Source organism: Lissotriton helveticus, chromosome 12, assembly GCF_964261635.1.
Source record: "Lissotriton helveticus chromosome 12, aLisHel1.1, whole genome shotgun sequence".
NCBI classification, from domain to species: Eukaryota; Metazoa; Chordata; class Amphibia; order Caudata; family Salamandridae; genus Lissotriton; species Lissotriton helveticus.
Window position 1 is genome coordinate 585,291,591 of NC_136073.1, and position 21,887 is coordinate 585,313,477.

The 21,887-nt window shown below is 45.3% G+C and overlaps 1 protein-coding gene across 4 annotated transcripts in view; it reads right to left on the reverse strand.

The window, feature by feature from the left end:
• Window positions 1-21,887, reverse strand: part of LOC144799014 (death-associated protein kinase 2-like) — a 697,832-nt gene that overhangs the window by 273,601 nt on the left and 402,344 nt on the right. For all 4 annotated transcript variants that reach the window (XM_078670165.1, XM_078670162.1, XM_078670164.1 and 1 more), the window contains one exon: window positions 7,828-7,976. In XM_078670165.1, the coding sequence (XP_078526291.1) occupies window positions 7,828-7,976 (149 nt within the window). The remainder of the gene's footprint in view (window positions 1-7,827; window positions 7,977-21,887) is intronic.

Here is a 21,887-nt window from a genome sequence, read left to right on the forward strand (position 1 = left end):
ATTGTAGAGACCCCACTCCGGAAACCTGCCTGGTATGGGCTCAGGGTGTCCGTTTCCTCGAGCCAATTCAGCAATCGGTCCAAAATCAGCCTACCGAACAGCTTCTGAGACACGTCGATTAGGCTTATTGGACGATATTTGGCTGGGTGGAGAGGGGAGCCCTTTTTATATATTGGGACCACCTCTGCACCCAGTCAAGTATCCGGGACGTCCATTCCCCCAAGGATAGCGTTAAATATTAATAGGAGATAAGGAGCCCATATCCCTGGCTCCTGCTTATAGAGGTCCCCAGGCACTCCATCGAGCCCCGGTGCTTTGCCTATTGCCAGGCCCGCCATTGCTGCCCGGACTTCCTTTTCTGTAAAGGGTTCACCCTCCTCGTCACTAGCTAAGGTGCAGTAGGGTTTAGCCACGGCCGCTTCCTCTGCTGCATATAGGGACTGGAAGTGATTTTGCCAAACGCTTGGAGCGATGTTAGATTCAATAGCCAACGCCAGATCTTCTGATCCGTTGTTGACTATCCGCCAAAATTTACAAGAATCTTTGGTGGCTAATGCTCCGGAGAGTTTCTCCCAATATTCTTGGTCCCACTCGGCCTTGGCATTTACCAATAGTATCTTGTATGCCTTTCTTCTGGCTTGGATCTCCTCCCTAGAACAGCTCGCCTTAATAGACAGTAGGAGTGCACGTTTCGAGTCCCGGCATGTGGCATTATACCAGGACTTTGTGCATCCCACTGGGTCTAGCCGTACCCTTTGAAAAGAGATCAAGCTCCATGGTGCTAATTAATTCTCCATGTGTTCGCCATATCTGGTCTCTATTGTCCTCATTCCCCAGATCTGCACCGAGTTCAAAAACTTTTTCCAACACAGGGATAATTCTGGCGTAAAGCCTGGGTAACTTATCGTCACTTGTAGCCAGTTTCCCCCACCTTACTCTTCTCCTGTTGTTCTCCAGGAGTAGCCCTGTCTTTGAGCTTTCTTTGTCCTGGCACAAGTCATCGATAGCTGGTATGGCGTATTCAAGTTCGAGGGCGTTGTGATCACTATCCCCTCTGTCCAGTACCCTGAAATCGATGACTCGATGCCAATAGGACAATTGGACTAAGACGTAATCTAGTCTAGATTCCCTACCTATCTTATTGTAGGTGCATTTGCTTGGGGTGTCTGATTTAGTACGCCCATTACAAGCTCTTAGACCATGGTTAAGGGTTAATGCGGTGATTTGCAATGCAAGAGGTGTCCAAGATCTTGCGGGGGTGCCACCGTAGCAGGTATCAGCCATCTTAAGTCCTCCTCTAGGGAGGGTCCATCAAGAAGGCCGGGCAATGGCTCGAAATGGGAGTTCAGGTCTCCTCCGACCACATGTGGGAGGTCTCTTGGAATTTCACTCAGGAAGGCCGAGAGTTCCTCAATGGTGTAAGATTCACATTGCGGACCGACTGGTCGCGAATAGACATTTATTGTCAACAGCTTAGTAGAATTTGACCATTCTAGAAGAACCGGTAGTATGTTGTCTGATTCAACTGGTAGTTTCCTAGACTGGCAGCCTAGATGGGAGGCCACCCAAGTAGCCAGCCCTCCTGATGGACGTCCCCTGCCCCCCCATTTAGCAGGTTTTGAAAACACTGCAAACCCCGGGTATGTGTGTTCCTCTCTTGCCCAGGTTTCTTGGAAGAGGCAAATACCTTTTGTGTTGACAAAAGAAGCCCACTCCGGACTGTCCGTTTTGTTTCCCAGCCCGGCTATATTCCATGAGACCAAGTTTAGGAATGGCGCTCTTGGGGGTGGTAAAGCTTTTATGGAGAGGTTTGCCGTTGGGTCTTGGAGGATATCCTCATAACCGGGCCCTGTTTTCCTATCATTCTCCAGTATCACAAGTACAGGGGGGTCAGGGTCTCGGGGCAGCGTAAAATCATTAGAAGCATTTAATCCCTCTCGTGAGGCTTGAAGTTGTTCATAGAGCGTAATTCCCACCTCAAGGTCATCTGGTTGTTGCAGATCCCTAGCTGTCGACTTATCCAGTCAATCAACCATTTCGAGGCTGCTATACCTGTTTGAGGTCTGGAGGTAAGCTGGCTGGTGGATTCTGTAAGGTCCCGGGACTCCTCCAGCTCTTCCCCCCCTTCCACCCCTCCTCCTGGTGCTAATGTCCGATCCCTCCTCATCGCCGTATTGGAATAAGTATTCAGGGGCCGTGTTCCAATGAGAGTAGGTGTCCCTCCTCCCATCACGGTCTCTCTCCCACTCTTCTACTAATTCTTGGTGGTATCCCCATCTTCGATCTTCTGATTGGTAAATATTAGATGGGTAGAAGAATGAGAGAGGGAGAGACTGGATTTGGCTCACTTGATCTTCAAGGGCCCAGCTGCAAATGTAGGAGGCTGTCCTGTTTTCTCTGAAGCTAACCACCACACAGTCACCTCTAATTGTTTTCCTCGTGTTTCCCGCCCAAGTGGTACATCTCACCATAAGGACATCGCTAGATGTACCTTGCGGGAGAGGTCTGTATATGGACAACCAGTTAATAACTTTGTTTCTAAGGGAAGTGATCGTCTCTGTGACAGTGGTTTTTAGCTCAGGTACTCCCACCAGGATGACTGTGTAGGGGGAGGCTTCTGGTGGTAAATTCATGGGTTTAATTTTACGAGGATTGTTTAGAATGTTATCCCTGGGTTTAGGGTTACTATGCAGTATGTCTGATGAGGGGGCAGCATTGAGTTTGGGATCAATGGTTGTGATTGGGGGGGAATGCGATGTTGGCTGAGTTAGTACAGGCAAAGTTGTTTTATTTGTTGTAGGGTTGGGTTGCGGAGTCGTGGTTTTATTGGGTTTGTGTTGTATATTTTGGGAATTGACTGTGTCTTTTTTCGTAGTGCGCTTATTGTGGTTTAATTCCAACCCCCTTTTAGACCCCTTGGTTTCTATTTTCAAACTGTCAGCCAGCTGGACTGTGGATTTTTCGATGTTGACTAGTCTGGCTTCGATCTTGATCAGCCGGGCTTCAAGGGGAGCTAGTAGGGATTTAACAAGTGCACCTATATCGGTGAGTGTTATGTCCTCACTAGAAGAATCCAATGAAATATTGGTGGATTGAGAGGAAATACCCTTTGGTATATTGCGTACCGGGGGTACCTCCGCACTAGTCTTAAAGAGTTGGCTCGGGGTGTTGCTGCCAGAAGTGGCAACAGCAATTGCAGGGGTAGGATTAGATGTGTTTGCCCTCTATCCTCCCTTTGTTTCCGTCTGTGTGTGGGGTGAGTGTTTTTGCCCTCCTTTCCTCTTTTTTTGGATTGCCCCTTCCCTTACCCCCCTTGCGAGATCCGTGACATTCTCACTCATAGTGGCTGTGGCAGAGTCAGAGCCAGGGTTGGGGATTGGAAGTGGGATGGGTGGTATTTGTCCCGCCGGGAGGGTCATTAAACTCATGTCCTCCAGGTCATTTAGGGCCTCCCTGGTAAGGTTGGGGCTAGTAGTTGGTGGATTTCCTTCCAGCCCCTCAAGGTCAGCAATGATAGCCTCTGGCCATCCTTGAGGGGACTTAGCCATGGCCAATGGGCCCATTGATGATCTCCTCACCCAATCAATTTCTTGGGAGATGCGTCTTTCGAGCACAGATATTTCATCTATCAGAAGTGATCCCGCCTTGACAAAATAATTGTCGATGGTACCTTTAGCGACTCCTGCCGCAGCCATCGCCGATTTGCTCCTAGTTTCCCTGGTACACATCACTACCTCAGTGTAGCAAGGACCAGGTGCCGAATTAAATAGTTAGGGCTTACAGCCAAGGGGGGGTGGCCCGGTCCCGGTCTCTGCCGTCCTCGAACGGCCTCAAATGGCCCGCCCTTTGCCCGGGCTTAGCCCCGGCCTTAGTCCCACGCGTGTCCCACGAGCGCGTGTTGTGGCGTATTTATATAGTTGTGGGAGTGGGCGGGAAGAGACACTAGGTGCGCTGGGTTGCTGAAGCGCGTTGCCTCCTGGGTCTCGCAGTCCCGGCCCCTGCAGGCGTGCTGGTGATGATCCCGGGTTTTCTGCTCCCAAAGGGTTTCTGCGTGTGTCAGGCTCTCTGCCTCAGTGGAGAAAGGTAAACGGCTGCGAGAAAGAGGAAAATAGTGACAAAGGGAGAACGCGAGATGGAAAAAAACCTGGATGAGTGAGATAAGCATATAGGAAGTGTAGGGTGGGAAAAGAAAGACATAAAGCATAAACAAGACAGGAAAGCCTAGGTATTCAGCAAACTTAACTACTGTCAGGTCAGCACGGGCAGGTGGGTCCTAAGAAAAACTTGGACTCCTGAAATTATTTTTTTATTTTTACAAATTAAGTACTAAGAAGGAGGCGACAGAAAACAACACAAGGCAAGACTTAAGAGAAGAGAGATAGCAACCCTGGCGTCAAGCCTTAAGCATTGATTCTCCACAAGGCAGTAGTGGCAAGTCTCCACCACCTCTTTGAGAACGTCTTGGTCTTATGCTATCTGTCAGATGACATAATGATGACTATATGCGTAATATTTTCAGTCTGCGTCCTGTGTGGGGTTCTGATTCCCCCATCAATTGATGAATGAACTGGAACTAAATTGTTCTACAGAACTATTGATCGCATCAATGTTTTTCCTCAGAAATTACCAAACATATTACACTTTCCACATATGTTTCAATCATGTAGAATTTTGAAACATTTTGGGAAGAATCATCCTAATATTTGTTTAAGAATATATATTGCTGACTAGTCAAAAGTATCACAAATTATTTCTAAGACTGAAACAATTTCCACTGGAATATTGAGAACCGACAATACCACTCCCTCAGACTTGATTGAGAGTCAGGGAAGGTTGTTGCTGACTGAAGCACAGTCACTACTCATTAAAACTCCCCCAGTCATCTCTATAGGTCATGAGGGTTCCCTCGGACTAAGCCTACCCCCTTCGAATACAAAATACCCACTGGCGCTGCCTAAAGACTCGTCTGGCTTTTGTCATAGAATGTGGTCAACCGTGTACAAGGGCAAATGTGAAGTGAGGTGTGCCCCTGACCTCTGCCCTCACTGTCCCCCGTCCCTTGTTGAACACTCTGGCGATGATCCCTACCAGGGAGCTGTCAATTGTCCCAGTCCACCTCCATCTTCCATATGCTTATGATGGCAGTTGGTACAATGACCTGGGAGGACACTGTGGTAACAGGACCTTAGGCTCACAGTATTTCATGCCTTTGTCAGTGACATTCGGGAATAGCTTTAGGAACATTTGAGTAACATTTTGCAGCTTCATACCTAAGCAGACATATGTTGAGTTGGATGAATTCTCCCAGAGTAGTAACTGAAACTCTGTTTGCAATGTTCAAACTAGGACAGGAGGTTGCACTGCCAATAAGGGCCAATGATGGTTCACTAACTCTGGCGCACTTGTATTATTGCAGGAGGAAAGGGGGAGTGTAGAGAGGAGCAAGAGGGGTAAAACACAGAAGGTTAGGCGGAGGGGCTTGGTACAGTGTTGAAACAGAAGAAAGACTGAGTGCCTGACTGGGATGTTCACAGGCAGTCACAAATACGCACAGAACGTGAGGCAATCACTTTCCATCAGAAGAGCACAAGAGAACAAGGCCGTAATATCTGACACTTAAGAAGAGTTGGAAGGCTCAACCAACAGACAAAGATCTGCACCATAGAGAACACAATATTATAAAGCTGCAAAATGAGTTTTTAGCATGTTTATGTGCATGTTAGCACAACTATATTATTGGAATGTGAGCACTTTGACAAATGTTATGATATAAAGATGTTTTTTGCACCAACTATGTAAGACGTAGTACAGCAATTTTTTTTATAATTTCATTTAATATATTTCTATCAATGGATAACCTTAGAAAATGTTTTCAAACAATGACTTTCTATAAAACTCCTCAAAAGATTCAGCAGTTATCCCAAAAATGTACCATGTATCCATTCGTCTTGCACCTATGTCGGACACCCCTGGTCTACGTTGAGGCTTTTTCTCAAATTCCTGTGGATTTTTAGGTCAGTGAACAAGAACGGTCATACAGAGTGACCCAAGCCAACGTTCGGAGAAAAAAAAATCATCAGGTGGTAAGTGAAAAAGGTACAGATCTTTCTCCCACTGTCTAGAAATAGAGACACAAAACGTCTTTTGTTTATGAAAGAAAGGCTATATGTGGGTGTTCTAGACAGCCCCAATCTTCAAGTCAAGGCAAATGATGAATATCATTGTACTATTTGTGAAACAAACAAAGATAAACATCTACATGCATAGGAAAAGACGCTGGCTATTGCCTTGTTGTCTACACAAAAGATCCATATCATTCCCTTGCTGCCCAGAAAAGATACACAGACAATGTTCAGTGTTTAGAGAACACACACACCTCACCCCTTGGAGGACTGTAAAATACCGCCGGATCAACACATAGACATGCTGGAAAAGAGACACTGATTATCCCTCTGCTGACAGGGAGAGAGACTCAGTACCTTCCTCACAAGATCTGGGAGGAGAGTTCTCCCTATGGTCTGGAAAGAGACAAAGATTGTTCTCCAAGTGGTCGGCAAAAGAGACACAGATCATCCTCTGATGGACAGTTAAAGAGAAACATTGAACTCTACAAGACCTTGGAAAGGGAACTGATCATCCTCCCCCTGGTCAGGCAAAAAGACACATATCTTCCTTTAGTGCCAGTTCTAAGTCATATAGGCAATTCAGTCAAGTCAAGTCTAAGAAGACAGTCTGTGACCCCACTGCTCCTACTGTGTTGGAAATACATCAGAACTGCTCCATCACTGTATTGTGAAGAAAAACTAACCACGTGCTTAAGCATGGTGACAAGAGATGAAGTTCTGACTTGTTTCTTCTGGTCTGAAAGAATTTGCTAAATGTCCTTGCAGAATTAGAGGACAATTTTTTCCCAACTCATTCACAATTTTTTTCGACCTATAGTCAACCACAATTTGGAAGGAGTGTGACAGCGGTATTCCTTTGAGACTGTGACTCTTTAACCTATGTATGAATGGTTTGCAACCTTATTTCCAGCCAAAAACCATTAACCAACTACAGACTCCTCAAAGAAGGTGGTAACTGATTCACAAAGGGGAAGGGGGCAGTTTGGAAGCCTCTTAATTGGGTTGGCTGCCGCAGGGAGAAAAGGGAGTGGCTCCGGGGCCCAATGAATTCTCCTTCTGATGCTTTCCTAATAGGAAACAGTTTTTTTTAAAGCAGCGCCAGTTCCTTTATGGAACTCGGGTTGCTTAAAAAAATTCGCAATTGGAAATGCGAACACAGAGTTGTTGGCCTGCTGTCCCTTGCACACCACCATCCCTGTGTTTTCAGCCAACCAAAGAGGGTCACAAATTATGGCGTACCCCAAAATAAATCTATTAGACAGGTCGTTCTGCAACTCCCTGCAAAAACTGAGTTTTTGAACAAACCTTATAGTAAATTGATTGGTTCCCAAAATCATATTCCATTCTCAAAAAGTCGAAGCGCCATTTGCAACCACTTTTTGAAAATTTAATCTTAGAACATACATCCCCAAATTCCTTAAATGCTATTGTATACTTGTTTCTGGGTGTATAATAAACCACAGGGAGCGTCACTGATGATGTAAAATTGTAGCGCCTAGCAGGAGTTTACTGCTAAGAAAGAACAATTCAAAATCCACAAGCACAATTGTGTAAAGATAGCCCACGTCCACTGGTGTCCAAGGTTTCATTTTAAATGACATGGCCATCCTGTTTCAGGCAGGTTTTTACATTGCATGTATATTCTCTACCTAAAAGCAGTGCAAGAAAAAGTTAGGCGTTGAAAAGGGAGGAAAGACTCTACCTGCCGAGGATCTCCATAAGATCATAAAGTTCCTCCACATTTTCAACTTTGAACGTCGACATGACGTGGGCGATCACACGCTCTGGGTCAAACACGTTGTCGTCTCCAATCAGAAGGTCTGCATCATCCTCAGGGAACCAAATTTCATCCTGAGTAACATAATGGAAAGAGGAGAGAGGTAAGAAGAGAGAGAAGACAACCGTCATGAGATAATAGCAGAAGGTTCATCACTACCTAGATCTTTGCAGATCTGTGACGTTATTTCAATAACACTATAGTGGTATCTACGTGAAATCACACATTTCTTGCACAGTGACTAGGGCTATATGGGTCAGTGTCCACAGTGGCATCAGGTCATGGCAAGTGTTTTCATTAGTTTTTTCATGCAATTCCCAATGGTTTCTGAAGTTTGTAGTCCAGTTCAATATTTGGAATAAACGTATGGATTTAGAGCAGTGTGTAAAATATAACCTGCACTGGATAATGTCTCTTGCAGGTAGACATTTGTAACTTATTGGTGATATCACAGAAGTGACATCACATAACACATGTACACATTCATGGTCAGGTCAATATTGTTCAAAGAAAGCTTTATTGAACTCTTTAGGCAGAAGCGTGCAACTAAACATATCAAAGGAAAATGAGACATTAACATCAGCAAAGGCTAAAGGCATCCTTAATATTAAACATCAGTAGTTGGAGGGTAAACTACAGGGGTCACAAAGAATGGTGTTGGGGTAACCTAGCATAAACAAATGTAACTTCTAGAGATGAGACCTCTTATCAGAACCTAAACCCAAGCAACTGCTTGAATGATGCGTGACCTCATGAGCCACCATTAATTACAACTAGCCACTTTTTCGTATCTATCTAGATGTGTTCAGTCTATTGTATCAGTAAGAGATCCTGGTGTTTGGTTTGCATAATGCAAATAAATATAGAGGGGTATCACCCGACCCAGTTCATGCATCTCTCACTCACCTCATTGCGTAGCACTTTGTGACATTTCACTGTGGTGCCAATGAGCATCAAAAAGACAAAGCAAACTAAGTATGGAATTTTTCACCTCTAATTGGGCTTTAAATATTATGGAATGGCAAATTTGTAGTGATACCCCAAATAAGACCACCCAGCCTAGAGTCGCCACTTTGTGAATTAGCAGTCTAGAAACTGCAGACCAAACCAATTCTGTCCAAATGAGCACAGGCTCCAGTACCGTGTGTAAGAGTATGTTCCGTAGAGGGTCAACGCACAACTTCTGGAATGGGTCTAGCTTCGATAGACAGATACAGAGATATGTAAAGACTGACGCAGCTCTAGTGCTCTGTTCACACACACTGTTAGGACACAGCATCACTGGAGAAGAACAATCCTAGACTCTGGGTATATTCCACATACCTGGCCCTGATCTACCCTAAAACTGGTTGCTGCTACTTTTCAAAGCTGGAGCAATTTTACGACGTGGAGGAAAATAAAGCGCACCTTCGTGGAGTTGGCATCACAGGGTACATCAGGCATTTCTGAGTTAAGAACAGTGGCACACTATCTCTCTTTGAGATATTTATGCCAGTGCTGAGCGGTCTCACTGTGAGGCTATTTGTCCCTGGCCAAGCTCAGTCAAACTGCTTACCCTTGAGGATATTACTTCCAAGACTGAGCACTGCCCCGAGCTTCCCTTTCAAAAACCTATTCCAAGTTGGAGAACTGCCACGTATCACCCCTTTCAGAAGCCTTTCCCAAGACGAACTCAGTGACACTGCATCCCTTTCAGAAGCCTATCCCAAGGCTGAGAACTGCCTAGAGCATCCTTTTCAGAAATCTATCCTGAAGACCAATATCAGTTACATATGATGGTTTCAATTTGAGAAATCAAACCCAAGACACTTTCACGTGGCACCCATTTTAGAAAACAATGCCAAGTCAGAGCTCTGCCACAGAGCCTCGGCGTTTGAGATATTATCACACCGAATCTCATACATCCAGCATGGCTGACGACATCTTTTTGCAGTAGTGGCTGGTGTGCAATCAGAATGGCGGGGCAGGGGGAGGCAGGGCGAGGAGAACAGAAAATAGAAAAAAAAAAAAAGAACTTACCTTGCGCATCGCGCCCACTGAAATGCCGCTCTTCTGCTTCTTCCTCTCTGCAGGCAGAGTCTCCCAGCATCCCCAGCGGCCAAACCAGACGCCGCTCTCATGCATGAAAGCAGCCTCAAGATTGACCTGAGCACGAGGATTTGCGCTCCCAGGGAGACTGAGAGCCTCAGCCTGCTCTCGCTCCAACCCAGCAATGCAGCAGGGTTGGCGACAGCTTCACTGCGCATGTGGGTTTGGCTGGCCTGAGATGGCCGGCCAAACTCACATGCCCACTTGAAGACGGTGCTCATCACTCCCCCACCTGACCTGCCCAGTGATGGCCCCGCCCCAAGCATCATTAAATGAAAAAAAAACTATAAGAAACAAGTGTTAGCATCTTTTTTTATTTTTATTTTAGGTTGGCAGGCCATGCTGTTTTCAATCTATTATCACACTGCCAGTTACCCTCAAGGCCAAGCTCCCCCACACCTCCCCAAGATCAACGCACAGCCTGAGCTCTGCCTCACTGCCTCTCTTTGACTAATGAATGTGAGGCACACAATGTTGTCGAGAGCACGAGAGCAAGCACTGTAACACCTGATTTATGTTTGGTTATTTATGGAACAGTAAATAACATTTCAACAACAAGGACTGCCCTCTAATGAAAGTTAATTAACAGATGATGCTATTCTACACCTTAGTTACAGGCACAAGGGTATTGTTAGCTGGCCAAATAGCAAGGAATTTATTTGTATTTTTATTGCATATCTGAATTAATCAGTTACGGAATAACACGAAACATTGTAGTGTGGCAACAATGACGTCTTATTGTAACAAATATGAACCTATTTTATGTGCATGTTCTCAAAATAAAGATTTTGTCAGACTACATCAACACTAAGCCTGAATGCATAGCGTCCCTGTGAGAGACCACGATCACATCCAAACTTTAATAAACTGAGTTCCTACGAAACGTCAATGTCAGCGCCAGGAGACCGGTTGGTATCAGCGCGCTTTAGAAAGGATATAGATATAAATAAATGTCAAGGCCGAGCTTGTGCTTAATGGCTCCAGTGAGTTATCAATTAGAAGGCAAAGCTTGCTCATGGTGCTCCACAGTATAATATCAATCCCAAAGCAAAGCTCTGCCTCCTACAGTGATATCAGTCATAAGGTCGTGCTCGCCAGCACTGCCTTCCAATGGGTCGACTTACCAACACTGTGCTCCAGTAAGATATGAATTCCAGGTTTCTCAATGCTGCTCCACAGTGAGGTATCAATCCCAAGGACAAACTCTGCCTGCCAGTGCGTTATCAATCCTTAGGTCAAGCTCCCTCACGCTGCTCACATTGTGATATCATATAATTCCCATGGCCTTGGGACTGATATCATTCTGGGAGCAACGTGAGTGAGCGTGGCTCCCCAACACATCTTCCATGTGTGATATGAATTATATGGAAAAGCTTGTCAACGCTGCTTCCCAGTGCAATATCAATCAGAAGGCCAAGCTTGTCAGCGCTGCAGCCCAGTACAATATCAATCCCAAGACTAAACATGTCAACACTGTCTCCCAGTGCAATATCAATCCCAAGTATCAATCCCAAGGTCAAGCTTGTCAACACTGCCTCCCAGTGCAATATCAATCCCAAGTATCAATCTCAAGGTCACGCTTGTCAACGCTGCCTCCCAGTGCAATATCAATCCCAAGGGCAAGCTTGTCAACAGTGCCTCCCAGTGCAATATCAATCCCAAGGGCAAGCTTGTCAACGCTGCCTCTCAATGAAATATCAGTCCCAAGACCAAGCGTGTCAATGCTGCCTCCCAGTGCAATATCATTCTTAAGACCAAGCTTGTCAACAGTGCCTCCCAGTGCAATATCAATCCCAAGGCCAAGCTCGTCAACGCTGCCTCCCAGAACAATATCAATCCCAAGGCCAAGCTTGTCAACGCTGCCTCCCAGAACAATATCAATCCCAAGGCCAAGCTCGTCAACGCTGCCTCTCAGAACAATATCAATCCCAAGGCCAAGCTTGTCAACATTGCTTCTAATGAAATAACAATCACAGGACAGAGCGTGCTAACGCTTCCTCCCATTGCAATGTCAATCCCAAGGCCAAGCTCGTCAACGCTGCTTCCCAGTGCAATATCAATCCCAAGGCCAAGCTTGTCAACATTGCCTCCCATTGCAATATCAGTCCCAAGGTCAAGCTTGTCAAAGTTGTCTCCCAGTGCAATATCAATCATAAGGCCAAGCTTGTCAACGCTGCACCCCAGAACAATATCAATTCCAAGACTAAACATGTAAATGCTGCCTCACAGTGCAATATCAATCCCAAGGCCAAGCATGTCAAAGCTGTCTCCAAGTGCAATATTAATCCCAAAGCCAAGCTTGTCAACGCTGCCTCCCAGTGCAATATCAATCCCAAGGCCAAGCTTGTCAATGCTGCCTCTCAGAACAATATCAATCCCAAGGCCAAGCTTGTCAAAGCTGCACCCCAGAACAATATCAATTCCAAGACTAAACATGTCAATGCTGCCTCACAGTATCTCACAGATCAATCTCATATGATCTCATATCAATCCCAAAACCAACATTGTCAACACTGCCTCCCAGTGCAATATCAATCCCAAAGCCAAGTTTATCAGCGCTGCCTCCCAGTGCAATATCAATCCAAAGGCCAAGCTTGTCAACGCTGCTTCTCATGCAATAACAATCCCAGGACAGAGCTGTTTCACGCTGCTTTTCATGCAAAATCAATCCCAGGACAGAGCTTGTCAACGCTTCCTCCCATTGCAATATCAATCCCAAGGCCAAGGTCGTCAACGCTGCCTCCCAGTTCAAAATCAATCCCAAGGCCAAGCTAGTCAATGCTGCCTCCCAGTGCAATATCAATCCCAAGGCCAAGCTAGTCAACGCTGCCTCCCAGTACAATATCAATCTCAAGGCCAAACTCATCAACACAACCTCTCAATGCAATATCAATCCCAAGGCCAAGCTAGTCAACGAAGTTTTCCAGTGCAATATCAATCCAAAGGCCAAGCCTGTCAATGCTGCCTCCTAGTCCAATATCAATCCCAAGACCAAGCTTGTTAACGCTGCCTCCCAGTGCAATATCAATTCCACGTTCAAGCTTGTCAATGCTGCCTCTCATGCAATATCAATCCCAAGGCCAAGCTCATCAACACTGCCTCCAGTGCAATATCAAGCCCAAGGCCAAGCTTGTCAGCGCTGCCTCCCAGTGCAATATCAATCCCTAAGACCAAGCTTGTCAATGCTGCCTCTCAGTGCAATATCAATCCCAAGGCCAAGCCCATCAACGCAGCCTCTCAATGCAATTTCAATCCCAAGACCAAGCTTGTCAACTCTGCTTCCCAGTGCAATATCAATCCCAAGACCAAGCTTCTCAACGCTGCCTCCCAGTGCAATATCAATCCCAAGGCCAAGCTTGACAACGCTGTCTCCCAGTGCAATATGAATCATAAGGCCAAGCTTGTCAACACTGCCTCACAGTACAATATCAATCCCGAAGCCAAGCTTGTCAAAGAGGTCTCCCAGTGCAATATCAATCATACGGCAAAGCTAGTCCACGCTGCATCCCAGAACAATATCAATCCCAAGAGTAAACATGTAAACGCTGCCTCACAATGCAAAATCAATCCCAAGGGCAACATTGTCAACGCTGCCTCCCAGTGTCAAATCAATCCCAAAGCCAAGCTTATCAAAGCTGTCTCCCAGTGCAAAGGCAATCATAAGGCAAAGCTTGTCAATGCTGCCTCCCGGTGCATCATCAATCTCAAGGCCAAGCACGTCAAAGCTGTCTCCCAGTGTAATAGCAATCCCAAGGCCAAGCTTGTCAACGCTGTCTCCCAGTGAAATATCAATCAAAAGGCCAAGCTTGTCAGCGCTGCAGCCCAGTACAATATCAATCCCAAGACTAAACATGTCAACGCTGTCTCCCAGTGCAATATCAATCCCAAGGGCAAGCTTCTCCACAGTTCCTCCCAGTGCAATATCAATCCCAAGGCCAAGCTAGTCAACGCAGTTTTCCAGTGCAATATCAATCCAAAGGTCAAGCTTGTCAATTATGCCTCCTAGTCCAATATCAATCCCAAGACCCAGCTTGTCAAAGCTGCCTCCCAGTGAAATATCAATCCCAAGGCCAAGCTAGTCAACGCTGCATCCCATGCAATATCAATCCCAAGACCAAGCTCGTCAACGCTGCCTTCCAGTGCAATATTAATCCCAAGGCCATGCTTGTCAACGCTGCCTCACAGTGCAAAATCAATCCCAAGGCCAAGCTTGTCAGGGCTGCCTCCCAGTGCAATATCAATCCCCAAGACCAAGCTTGTCAATGCTGCCTCTCAGTGTAATATCAATCCCAAGGCCAAGCCCATCAACGCTGCCTCTCAATGCAATATCAATCCCAAGACCAAGCTTGTCAACGCTGCTTCCCAGTGCAATATCAATCCCAAGGCCAAGCTTGTCAACGCTGCCTCCCAGTACAATATCAATCCCAAGGCCAAGCTTGTCAACACTGCTACCCAGTGCAATATCAATCCCAAGGCCAAGCTTGTCAACGCTGCCTCTCAATGCAATTTCAATCCCAAGACCAAGCTTGTCAACGCTGCTTCCCAGTGCAATATCAATCCCAAGACCAAGCTTGTCAACGCTGCTTCCCAGTGCAATATCAATCCCAAGGCCAAGCTTGTCAACGCTGCCTCCCAGTGCAATATCAATCCCAAGGCCAAGCTTGTCAACGCTGCCTCCCAGTGCATTATCAATCATAAGGCCAAGCTTGTCAACCCTATCTCCCAGTGCAATATCAATCCCAAGGCCATGCATGTCAAAGCTGTCTCCCAGTGCAAATAATCCAAAGGCCAAGCTTGTCAAAGCTGTCTCCCACTGCAATGTCAATCATAAGGCCAAGCTTGTCAACGCTGCTTCCCAGTACAATATCAATCCCAAGACTAAGCATGTCAACACTGCCACTCAATGCAACATTAATACCAGGCTTGTTAACGCTGCCACCCAGAACAATATCAATCACAAGGCCAAGCTTGTCAACGCTGCTTCTCATGCAATAAGAATCCTAGAACAGAGTTTGTCAACTCTTTCTCCCATTGCAATATCAATCCCAAGGCCAAGCTCGTCAACACTGCTTCCCAGTGCAATATCAATCCCAAGGCCAAGCTTCTGAACTCTGCCTCCCAGTGCAATATCAATCCCAAGGCAAGTTTGTCAAAGCTGTCTCCCAATGCAATATGAATCATAAGGCCAAGCTTGTCAATGCTGCCTCCCAGTACAATATCAATCCCAAGGACAAGCTTGTCAAAGCTATCTCCCTATGCAACATCAATCATACGACCAAGCTTGTCAAAGCTGCATCTCCGAACAATATCAATCCCAAAACTAAACATGTAAACGCTGTCTCACACTGCAATATCAATCCCAAGGGCAACATTGTCAACACTGCCTCCCAGTGCAATATCAATCCCAAAGTCAAGCCCGTCAAAGCTGTCTCCCAGTGCAATAGCAATCCCAAGGCCAAGCTTGTCAACGCTGCCTCCCAGTGCAATATCAATCACAAGGCCAAGCTTGTCAAAGCTGAATCCCAGTGCATTATGAATCACAAGGCCATGCTTGGCAACACTGCCTCCCAGTACAATATCAATCCCAAGGCCAAGCTTGTCAAAGCTGTCTCCCTATGCAACATCAATTATACAGCCAAGGTTGCCAAAGCTGCCTCCCAGTACAATACTAATCCCATGACTAAGCATGTCAACGCTGCCACTCAATGCAACATCAAGACCAGGCTTGTCAACGCTGCCACCTAGAAAAATATCAATCCCAAGGCCAAGCTTGTCAACGCTGCTTCTCATGCAATAAGAATCATAGGACAGAGTTTGTCAACACTTTCTCCTATTGCAATATCAATGACAAAGCCATGCTCGTCAATGCTGCCTCCCAGTGCAATATCAATCCCAAGGCCAAACTCATCAACTCAACCTCTCAATGCAATATCAATCCCAATGCCAATCTTGTCAACGCAGTTTTCCAGTGCAATATCAATCCCAAGACCAAGCTTGTCAATGCTGCCTCCCAGTGTAATCTCAATTCCAAGGTCAAGCTTGTCAGTGCTGCCTCTCATGCAATATCATTCCCAAGGCAAAGCTTGTCAATGGTTCCTCCCAGTGCAATATCAATTCCCAGGTCAAGCTTGTCAATGCTGCCTCCCAATGCAATAGCAAGTCAGGGCTTGTCAATGCTGCCTCTCAATGCAATATCAATCCCAACGTCAAGCTTGTCAATGCTTCCTCTCAATGCAATATCATTCCCAAAGCTATGATTTGCAATGTTGCCTCCCAGTGCAATATCAATCCCAAGGCCAAGCATCTCAACGCTGCCTCCCAGTGCAATCTCAAACCCAAGGTCATGCTTGTCAACGATGCCTCTCAATGCAATATCAATCCCAAGGACAAGCTTGTCAACGCTGCTCCTCAATGCAATATCAATCCCAAGGTCAAGCTTGTCAACGCTGCCTCCCTGTGCAATATCAATCTCCAGGCCAAGCGCGCCAACCCGCCCCTCCGTGCAATATCAATTCCAAGGCCAAGTACATCAACGCTGCCTCCCGGTGCAATATCAATCCCAAGGTCAAGCTTGTCAACGCTGCCACTCGATGCAATATCAATACCAAGGCCAAGCTTTTTAACGCTGCTTCTCAGTGCAACATCAATCCCAAGGCAAGCTCGCCAACGCAGCCTACCAGTGCAGTATCAATCCCAAGGCAGAGGTTGTCACCGCCACCTCCCAGTGCAATATCATTCCCAAAGCTAAGCTTGTCAACGCCCCCTCCCAGTACAATATAATTCCCAAGACCAAGCTTGGAAACGCTGCCTCCCAGCATAATATCAATCCCAAGACCAAGCTTGTCAACACTTCATCCCGATGCAATATCATTCCCAAGGCCAAGCATGTCAACGCTGCCTCCCATTGCAATATCAATCCCAAGACCAAGCTTGTCAACGCTGCTTCTCAATGCAACATCAATACCAAGAACAAGCTTCTCAATGCTGCCTCCCAGTGCAACTTCAATCCAAAGACTAAGCTCGTCAACGCTGCTTCTCATACAATATCCATCCGAAGAAGAAGCTCTCCAACAGAAGAGCGAGCACTGCCCGAGAATTTGCTGCATTATGCTGCATAGTTTGCCTTTTCTGCAGCATAATTTAGTCAACCCAACTGCATAATGTGGTTCTACTCTGCTGCACAAACCCAGTAGGCTTGGCAATAATTGCTCTGAAACATACTCCAATTCTCCGAACATACTCACCTTTACCTGTCAACCGTTCTGTAGATTCTTTTTAATGTTGCCCATCGCTCCACCTGCAGTACAAGCACCACTCCATTCCTCCCACATGAGGCATTGATCCAGCAAAGCAAACAGTCCCACCATACTTCATTTTCTCATCACACCCATCCTTCTTATTCCTAGGCATCATCTTTCATTTAACTGGTGCAATATTCTGCAAGCGAGGAATGTGCTCTACCACAAAATGAAGTTCCTGCATATTCATGAATCACCTCAAAGTTTGGAGAGAGGTTTGACAATTCATTGTCAGGAAATGAAATACTTACTGTCTAAATATATCTTAAAAGGCACGTCACAAAATCTACCTTAATGATTCAGACCTCAAATACACATCAAAGACTCCTTCTTGTATATTTTCCACATGTTCTCACTGCCCTCAAAGCATCAGCAGCCATCTAACAAGAATTGTACTTTTCAAAAAATAGCATTTATCGTCTTACAAAAGGTGCGCACCTGGTAAACATGATTTTTGTGAACACACCTCTACTTGCCTCCTTAGCATCCTCATGGCTCAATGTATGCAGTCTAAAACCTTCCGCATTCAAACCATGGACTAACTTTACACATGTGCTTTCTTCCAGAAACCTTTCTATGCCCAATAGCTTAAATGAATCTTTCATGTGCCTGCTCACTGATACACTGGAATAACCAATGCCGGACTGGGAACCCAATGAAGCTTTTGTTACAGGGGGCGCTATTGGAACACCGCTGCAAAACCAGCCGCCAGTAACAAAACAGGCCTCCCCGTTGCAAAACCAGCCCCCTTTCTTCTGGCCTCCCGGGGAAATGCTCGATGCCCGCAACAGCTCTCGCATTTACGAGAGTTTGAGCTATTGGCATTGTAAAGGATGTATGATGTTACAATGCAAACTATTACAAAGAAAACCTTTACAACACGGTTTTTACAATGCAACTTCCATTACAATGCAATCCATTAAAACACATGTTCCATTACAACGAAAATTACTATTCCAACACCAGCCGGTGCTTACTTTGGGGAAGGTGCTGCTTAGTGAGGGATATGAGTTGTAATGGCAAGCGTTGTAATGGAACTTGTGCTGTATTGACTGCATTGTAAAGGCATTGGGTTGCAATGCCTGCGTTGTAATGGATGTTTTCCATTGTAAATGACAATAGCTTAAACTCTCACAAATGCGAGACCTATTGCTTTGCAAATACTTGTTTGTAAAAGCTCTCCATGCCGCACTTTCACTTTAATGGAGGCCGTGTCCCTTACTTTAGATGAGTCGAGTCTAAAAAAGGTCTGAGGCCGCCATGAAAGTGAAAGTGTGGTATGAGGCACTTTTACAAAAAAATAATTTCTTTGTCAAGTTGACAAAGAAATGCTTTTTTATGTGAAAACGCACCATGCCCCGGTTTCACTTTAATAGCTAACACAGACCTTTCTTTAGACTAGACTCATCTAAAGAAAGGGGCATGGCCCCTATTAACGGGAAAGTGCTGCATGGGGTGCTTCTACACAAAACAAAAAAAAGTCAATAAATAGGAAAATAACATGTGGCTGCGTTCGGCGCCACAAATAATATAAATGTGTGACCCCACTGTGGCGTGCCATGCTATTAAAAAAATAATAATAATAAAGCGTTAGGAGAGCGCGTGTCTTAAATCAATTTAAAGAAATAGTGCTTGGGGGTGTAATTAAAGCCTACTGAGTACCAACACACATAAGAGGGCCAGTCCTTATGGGAGGTTACAAGATGAGACAAGGCAGTACTAACGATGGACTACTAAGCCCACAGACCAATGATAAGCCACAGTTTAACAAGCATTTTGCAATGCAAAAGGTCTCGCATTAGGAAACTTTGAGCTATTGGTATTGTAAATATCACATTTTTTATTTATGCTTTCTTTTTGGAAATAGCAAAATGAATAGCTTTGTCATTCACAATGCCAATAGTTATAACTTTTGCAAATGTGACACCTATAGCATTTGTAATGCAATATGTGTTGTACTTACATGACTTACATGTATTGATATTACAAATAACAATGGCTTTTAATTTTTTTAAATAATTAATATTTAAATAAAAGTTATTGTAATTTAGAATGGCAATGGCTTAAACTTTTGTAAATAACTTTTGTGAAGATTATGTTCAGTGTATTTTATTGTGACGAAAATCCAAGAACAGAAGTGAAATATTAACATCTTTTTGTTACATTTGTAATAAAGCTTGAAACATTGAGAGAACATATTTGAACCAGTTGTTGTTGAGTGGTTGCACAGATTGATGCTGTGGTGCCGCTGAGTGATGTTGTGATGGCGAACGAGTGATGCTGTGGCGTTCAGTGATGCTGTGGTAGCGCATAGTCATGTTGTGGTGCCCCTGAGTGATGGTGTGGTGGTGCTGAGTGATGCTGTATGCTATGCTATGTTTTGTTTTGCTATCCTATGTTTTGTTTTGCTATGCTATGTTTTGCTATCCTATGCTTTGATTTGTTATGCTATGCTATGCTGTGTTTTGTTATGCTGTGTTTTCTTATGCTATGCTATGTTTTGCTATGCTTTGTTATGCTATGCTATGTTTTGTTAAGCCATGCTATGTTTTGTTGTATTTTATTATGCTATGCTTTGTTTTGCTATGCTATGCTATGTTTTGTTGTGTTTGGTGTGCTATGCTATGTTTTGCTATGCTATTATATGTTTTGATTTGCTATGCTATGTTTTACTGTGTTGTGTTAGGCTATGCTATGTTTTGTTGTGTTTTGCTATGTTTTGTTATGCTATGTGTTTTTGTGTTTTGTTATGCTATGTTTTGTTATGTTATGCTATGTTTTTTTATGCTATGCTAAGTTTTGTTTTGCTATCCTATGCTTTGTTTTTAACACCTTAAGTGCTGCCGTCGGCCAACGGTCGTCACGGGCACTACCTCCCCAGTGCTGCGTGCGACCGCTGGACGTCCAGTTCAGCACTGGATAATGGACAGCGCAGCACTGGGGAGGTTTATTTACGAAGCTCCTAAGGTGTTAATGCTATGCTATGTTTAGTTTTGCTGTCCTATGCTTTGTTTTGTTATGCTATGCTATGTTGTGTTGTGTTATGCTATGTTTTGTTGTGTTTTGCTATGCTATGCTTTATTCTATGCTATGTTTTGTTATGCTATGTTTTGTTGTGTTTTATTATGCTATGCTTTGTTTTGCTATGCTATGTTTTGTCATGCTATGTTTTGTTATGCTATGCTATGCTATGTTATGCTAGGTTTTGTTATGCTATGCTAAGCATTGTTGTGTTTTGTTATGCTATGATATGTTTTGCTATGCTTTGCTATGTTTTGTTATGGATGCTATGTTTTCTTGTGTTTTGTTATGCTATGTTTTGTTGTGTTTTGCTGTTTTGTTATGCTATGTTTTATTATGCTATGCTTCGTTTTGTTATGTTATGCTATGTTTTGTTATGTTATGCTATGTTTTGTTCTGCTGTGTTTTGTTGTGTTTTGTTATGCTATGCTATTTTTTTATACTATGCTATGTTTTGTTTTGCTATGCTTTGTTATGCTTTGTTTTGTTATGCTATGTTTTGCTATGCTATGTTTTGTTTTGTTATGCTATGCTTTGTTGTGTTTTGCTATGCTATGTTTTGTTTTGTTATGCTATGTTTTGTTTTGCTATCCTGTGCTTTGTTTTGTTATGCTATGCTATGTTTTGCTATCCTGTGCTTTTTTTGTTATGCTATGCTGTGTTTTTTGTTATGCTATGCTATGTTATGCTATGCTGGTGAGGGTGAGTGAGGGTGGGTGAGGGGGTGTGAGAGTGTGTGAGGGGGAGGGGTTGTGAGGGTGAGGGTGTGAGGGGGTGTGTGAGGGTGAGGGGGTGAGGGGGCGTGAGGGGGTGAGGTTGTGAGGGTGAGGGGGTGTGAGGGTGAGGGGGTGTGAGGGTGAGGGGGTGTGAGGGTGAGGGTGTGTGAGGGGGTGAGGGTGAGGGTCTGAGGGTGAGAGGGTGTGTGAGGGTGAGATGGTGTGAGGGTGTGTGAGGGGGTGTAAGAGTGAGGGTGTGTGAGGGTGAGGGGTGGGAGGGGGTGTTAGGGTGAGGGGGGTGAGGGTGAGGCTGTGTGAGGGTGAGAGGGTGAGGGGTTGAGGGTTTGTAAGGGTGAGGGGGTGAGGGTGTGAGGGTGAGTGAGGGTGTGTGAGGGTGAGGGTGTGTGAGGGTGAGGGGGTGTGAGGGTGAGTGGGTGTGAGGGTGAGGGGTGTGTGTGAGGGTGAGGGGGTGTGAGGGTGAGGGGGTGTGAGGGAGGGTGAGGGGATGTGAGGGTGAGGGGAGGTGAGGGTGTGTGAGGGTAACGGTGTGTGAGGGTGGGGTGTGTGAGGGTTGTGAGGTTGATGGGGGCGCGGGGTGAGGGTGAGTGAGGGTGAGTGAGGGTGTGTGAGGGTGTGTGAGGGGTTGAGGGTGTGTGAGGGTGCGGGTGAGGGTGTGTGAGGGTGAGAGGGTGTGAGAGGGTGTGAGGGTGGGTGAGGGTGTGAGGGTGAGTGAGGGTGTGTGAGGGTGAGGTGTGAGGGTGAGGGTGAGGGTGTGTGAGGGTCCGAAGTAAATGGTGACAGGGCAGACATCATAAGACAGAGAGAAACACAAATGTTAGGATAACAGTGCTCGAAGGGGTTG